The sequence below is a fragment of the Chiloscyllium punctatum genome, chromosome 10 (genome assembly GCF_047496795.1).
Source record: "Chiloscyllium punctatum isolate Juve2018m chromosome 10, sChiPun1.3, whole genome shotgun sequence".
NCBI classification, from domain to species: domain Eukaryota; kingdom Metazoa; phylum Chordata; class Chondrichthyes; order Orectolobiformes; family Hemiscylliidae; genus Chiloscyllium; species Chiloscyllium punctatum.
This window is the reverse complement of record NC_092748.1, coordinates 31,318,388-31,324,387: the sequence shown is the minus strand read 5'-3', so window position 1 is coordinate 31,324,387 and position 6,000 is coordinate 31,318,388. Positions and strand designations below refer to the sequence as shown.

At 39.1% G+C, this 6,000-nt stretch overlaps 1 protein-coding gene across 1 annotated transcript in view; it reads right to left on the bottom strand.

Moving 5' to 3' along the window:
* Positions 1-2,762: 2,762 nt before the first annotated feature.
* The window catches only part of wdr12 (WD repeat domain 12), a 32,927-nt gene continuing 29,689 nt past the window's right edge, over positions 2,763-6,000 (bottom strand). Inside the window, exon 13 of the mRNA XM_072578777.1 lies at positions 2,763-4,179. Coding sequence (XP_072434878.1) covers positions 4,102-4,179 — 78 coding nt within the window. The 3' untranslated portion in view covers positions 2,763-4,101. The remainder of the gene's footprint in view (positions 4,180-6,000) is intronic.

Here is a 6,000-nt window from a genome sequence, read left to right as displayed (position 1 = left end):
TCTCAGTTTCTCTAGGTAGTTGCTCACATCGGTGAAGCTGAAAGCACTAACTTACTAAGCAAGGTTCTTGGAAGAATCAAGTTTTCCTGGTCAAGAAAACCCCACACTGCAGCAATAAAAATCACTAAGTTTTTCAAAGATATTGTTGATGTCTCTTCACCTAGTAACGAATAATGAATGTGTCTGTTATTTTACATCTTGAAACAATTGCTACATGCTTTACTTAATGTCAAACTTCAGGAACATCCATTGTAAGTCATGATGCAAGGATGGTGGGAACAAATAGAACAGATGCACGTGAAAATCAGAATTATTACTGTACTCATGAGTACAGTGATAAGTTTACAGGTTCTCACTTATGCCACCATCTTAGGTACAAAGGTACCTTGGTATAGATTCTTAAATACAAATTAGAAGAAAAAATTAAAAGTTCAGAATAACAGTCCTTCCAACCAAATTTTCACCATCTCGTCTCACCTCCAGTCCACATCATCTTCACGTCGAGGCAGGGAGTCTGTGCTGACTTCACGCGAGATTCAAGGATGGGAGGTAGGAAGGGAAGAAACAAAATGGTGTACATAACATTGCACTCTTAAGTGCTACGTGATTGGTACCTGAATTTAATGTGATTGATGCACTTGCAATTTCATCTAAAATTGGTTGATATTCTAGACAGGAAGATAAATCAAAATAACAGATTTTGTCTGTAATTTTCCAAAACAGAAGTTGGAACATTTGAATTTATTAGGTGCTGTGATGACTTCATCTGCCTTTCAATAGTTTATTTTAAATATATAATACAGCCATCATTACATGATTCATTTAGGATAAGGTTGATATACATGTTTTTAAGTGTGGAAATAACAATGTGGGTAATGTAATTTTATTGAAACATGTACATCAATCCAGCAGTTTCTTAAAGTATGTTCTCCTTCAAATCTCCATTTCTTTGTCAGTCCAAATAATAAAGGTACTTTTGCATTACTTCACTTTATAAATAGAAAAACAAAAATGAACCAAAAACTTTGTTTGAAATATAACCAATAATTATTTCCTGATGCCATTGGAGTTACAGCAAGATATAATTAATTATTATAAAGCAGTGTTTGTTTAGTGAACATTTGCAGATTGTTTTCCGTATTAACTGAAGGAAGTTGTTCCAACTTAGTATAACTCTAAACGTAAAGAACTTGCTGATCAGTTAAGAGTCTTCCTAAATCTGACTAAGTACTGAGGTCTGTAGGCATGATTTTGGGTTAAAACATTGACCTCAAAGTGAAACAATGCATCACGACCCTGTAATATGTTGGGATGAATTTCCTAGCAGTTTCCCTGAATTAACTGACTTGTTGTTCAAACAACGATTATGGGCAGTATCAAAGCTGGTAGATCTCCACAACACAGAAGCAGCAGCAGCAGAGTACATGTTTTGGGTGCAGTGACCCTTCTTCAGAAAAGAAGTTGAAAACATGGAATGAGAAATATCAGCCAGATCAGGTTGTGAAAAATAGAATAATGTTGAGTTTGAAAGAAGGGTCATTGAACTGAAAACATTAACTCTTATTTTCTCTCCCAATTGCTGCCAGAGCTAATGAGTTTCTTTAGCAACTTCAGATTTCCAGCAGCCACACTGTTTTAATGTTCTATACTGATTCGCTGTATTTTTTTCCCCTTCCATCAGTTGTAACTCGTTTATAATTCAGTTGCAGCTCCCTCAGTGGCATGTGTGTGTTGTGGAGTCTGCTGAAAGGAATTTCTGAACAGGTACTTCTGCAATACAGATTTATTGGTGATGTTACATTTTATACTCTTACCAAACAGTGACATATAACCAGGAGAGCTAGTTAATTTTACGAAAATTTGTTACTGTTGTAGTCTTTTTGGCCTGTATTGTCTTATTGCTGCTGCTTAATGAAGATAAAACTAACCTTTATAGTGTGCAACTTGTTGCTATTCTTCAAATTTGTAGGAGAAATTTTCTGTTGGGATTACAACAATAATCTAATTCACACTAGGGTCCTAATGTTCAATGTTTTGTAAACTATTTCTATGTTTAATTTGAAAAGAAAACTCAACTGTTGTACTTTAGACTTCTTCCAACCCCTCCTATCCTGCATCCAAAAATCATTCAATGAAGATGGACAGAAATTATACTGCTCACTGGTTGGGGATTCCCTAAGAAGATTTCAGAGTTTAAAGTTTAAATCTCTGTAATATAGCACTATTAAATTTTTAATTACTTTCTAATAACACAATGAATTACCCTGTAATTATAGCTGTCACCAATGGTCACAGATTCTTAATACCTCATCACTTAATAACCTCTTGTTCTGCCACCCTAACCTCTACCTCCCTGCTGAAAATTTCAATATTCCTTTCAAACGAAGAATCGTGGTTGTGTATTGTTTGATTATTTTTTTCTCTGCTTTGAAGATTTTTCAGTACTTCAAGTAGAGGATATGGTGCATCAGTATTTTGATAGAGAAACAATCAATCACTAAAACTTTATTTATCTCTGGGGAGCCTGGAACTTTAAAAGCCCTTTTTCCTCTTCCTCCTTGCAACAAGCCCTATTTAAACCAAACCTCAGGACTTGATCACTGAGTTGTTGAATAAAAATGGAAGTAAATAGCCTTTCACCAATGTTTCTCTCTTCTTCTCCCTCCCCCCCCCCCACCCCCATCACAAACTCACAGTAATGCCAGTAGCATTCTCGGATTTTCACCAATCTGCTCCGAGAAGAAAACCACACAGAATCCCAATTGATCAGCAAAATCTCCACATTCATTAAGATTTTCTCTTTACAAGTTTTGATAGAGCGGCTGTTTCTTTAGATCACAGACAAGGTTTTTACAAAAATTACAATGCAGAAGTTCCTCCTGCAAAGAATATTTTGAACAGGTTGGGGTCTCCTCTTGAGACAAACACTGAGGAAGGACCTAATAGATCTTTTAAAATTATGAATAGTTTTGATAACAAGATAGTCATCATAGGGAACTTGAGAAATGTCCTTTATTTGTTCAATTATATAGGCATTTTAGCACAGCCAGCATTTATGACATGTCTTAATTGCCCTTGAAATGGTAAGAATGTAGAAGTTGTTTTCAAATGGAATCATGGAAATAACTAAAGATGAGGAAGAGAAAGCTTGAAATGATGCATAAATTCCAACTGATATATATTCTACATTAAGTTTTGTCACAGATTAGGTGAACGCAGGTGGGACTAGATTGGGTTGGGATATCTGGTCGGCATGGACAGGTTAGACTGAAGGGTCTGTTTCCGTGCTGCACATCTCTATGGTTTTATAACAGTTTAAAACTTGAAAGCAGTCTGGTTTAGGATCAGGTCTTTTGAATTTGCTTAGCAGCATTTTCTGCAAATTAATCATAAAGATTAATTTTGTTTGAAATATGAGAAAAAAAACTTGCTCTATTTAGAGATTCTGTTTGTTTGCAGTTAAAGGAAAAAAAATCAGGTTGGTTTAATTAACAATGATAAGAAATCTTAGGAAAATAAACACATTACTATAAAAGGACACTCATTCATGTCAGAAAATCCTGACCACTTTATGAACAATGAGTTGTAAATTATACAAACTAATCCAAGTCTGCACTCAGCTCCTGTCTTACACCAATCACAATAGGAGATTTAACAAGAGTTTAGAGAATAATATTGAGTTGTTGGACCTTAAGGGTGACAATCCCGTTACAGCAGCCTGCACTGTGATGTCAATTGTAGATACACACACATGTTGAACTTCTGACATTTAAAGTACAAAACCCAGGATTTTAAAAAAAAATTAGGTGCAATATTATTACAAATGCCTGAAAATAGTAACAGCAGCAGTAACTTTGTCACCCTAGCTGAGGTAATCAGTGCACCACCTTTCCAAGTTTAAATCCCAGTGTCAATAATCTTAATATAAGAACCATCAGGCATTATTATGTTGACAGAATGAGATCAGAACTTAACAGTCAGGGCAGGCAAACAGATCTTATTCAAGGTGTTATAAGAACAACAGTGAAGACAAGAGTGTGAGATGAAATATTTAAAATGAATCTGATGGTGTGTGGGCCCTTCATCATTCAGTATTGTCACTCAAGCACCATCCCCAGATGTAGGAGCCAAATATCTGAACGAGAATAATTTGTTGTCTGCTCCACCGCTTAACAGCAGCTGAAAAGAACAAAGAGAAAGATTACTGGATCTACTCACCCTAAATATCCTGATGTAAGTTATATTTCTACCCTGCAAAATCGTCCCTGTGCAGCTACCCAAATTGTGTCCTAGTAAGATATTCTTTCAATTAATGCAAGCAATTTTAGGTGCGAATACCCTTGGAATTCCTTATGTCCTTCAAATGTCACATTCGGATACGGAACTGGCTCGAAGGTAGAAGACAGAGGGTAAGTTTTCAGACTGGAGGCCTGTGACCAGCAGTGTGCCACAAGGACTGGTGCTGGGTCTACTGCTTTTTATCATTTATATAAATGATTTGGATGTGAATATAGGAGGAATGGTTTATAAGTTTTCAGCTGTCACAAAAAATGGTGGTGTAATGGACAACCAAGAAGGTGACCTTAGAGTACAAGGAGTGGCAGATGGAGTTTAATTTGGATAGGCAAACCAGGGCAGGACTTATGGTAAGGTCCTGGAAAGTATTCTGAACAAAGACCTTGGAGTGCAACCACAGGTAGACAGCTTAGTGAAGGCAGCATGTAGTGGGCTTGCCTTTATTGGTCAGTGCATTGAGTATAGGGGTTGGAAGTCATGTTGCAGCTGCACAGGACAGTAGTCGGCCACTTTTGGAACTCTGCATTCAATTCTGGTCTCCTTGCTATAAGAAGGATATTGTGAAACTTGGGATGACCTGCCAGAAGTTTATAAAATCATAAGGGGGATGGATAGGATGAATAGTCGCTCATTTCCCCAGAGTCCAAAACTAGATCAATTTTCTTTAAATTACTTTCCAACGGGTTGGGTGTCACGACCAAGGTTGGCATTTATTGGCTATTCTGTCAACTGAAAGGTTTGCTGGGCCATTTCATAGAAACATACTTTGCTTAGGAAACATCAAAAGCCAAGCTCACTAAGGATGGTATGGTTCCTTCACTGAAGAGAAAGAAAAATATACTGCAGATGCTGGAATCCAAAGTAGACAGGCAGGAGGCTGAAAGACCACAGCAAGCCAGGCAGCATCAGGAGGTGGAGAAGTTGACATTTTGGGTGTAACCCTTCTTTAGGGCTGGGAGGTGGGTGGGGGGGCGGGGGGGAGGAGGGAGAAGCTGCAGATAAAAGAGGGTGGTGAGGTGGGGATAGGTGAAGATAGGTAGAGGATACAACCTGGTTGGTCAATGGGAGGAATGGATCCAGTTGGTGGCATGAAGCAGTGGGAGGGAGGTTATTTCAAACTGGAGAACTCAATGTTGAGTCCTCCGGGCTGTAGTGCATCCAGGTGGAAGATAAGGTGCTGTGGTTTGTTTTGGTAATGGAGGCGGCCAAGGATAGTCATGTCAGTTAAGGCAGTAGTTGGGTGGTCCGGTTGGCCTCTGCGGACCCGGCCCCTAATTTTATGTACTTTCTCCCCAGTGTAGAGAAGACTACATCAGAAGCACCTAATGCAGTAAACACAAAGAGAGGCAGGTGAACCTGAGTCCCACCTGAAGGACTGCTTATGGCCCTGGATGGAGGTGAGAGAGAGTGGTGTACTGGCAGGTTTTGCCAGACATTATCACACACCTCGAACCCAGGTCTCCTGGTTGCAGGAAAAGGTACCTGGGGTACGGTGGCAGGGGTGGTGTGAACCAAGGACTGTCAGAGGGAACGGTCCTTGTGGAAGGCAGAGAGGATGGGGAGGGGAAGATGTTCTTGGTGGTGGGATCTATTTTGAGTTGGCAGAAGTGTTCGAGGATGATGCATTGGATGCGGAAACTGGTGGGGTGGCTGGTGAAGACAAGGGAGACTCTGTCCTCATTGCACTGGGGGGGAATGGAGCTG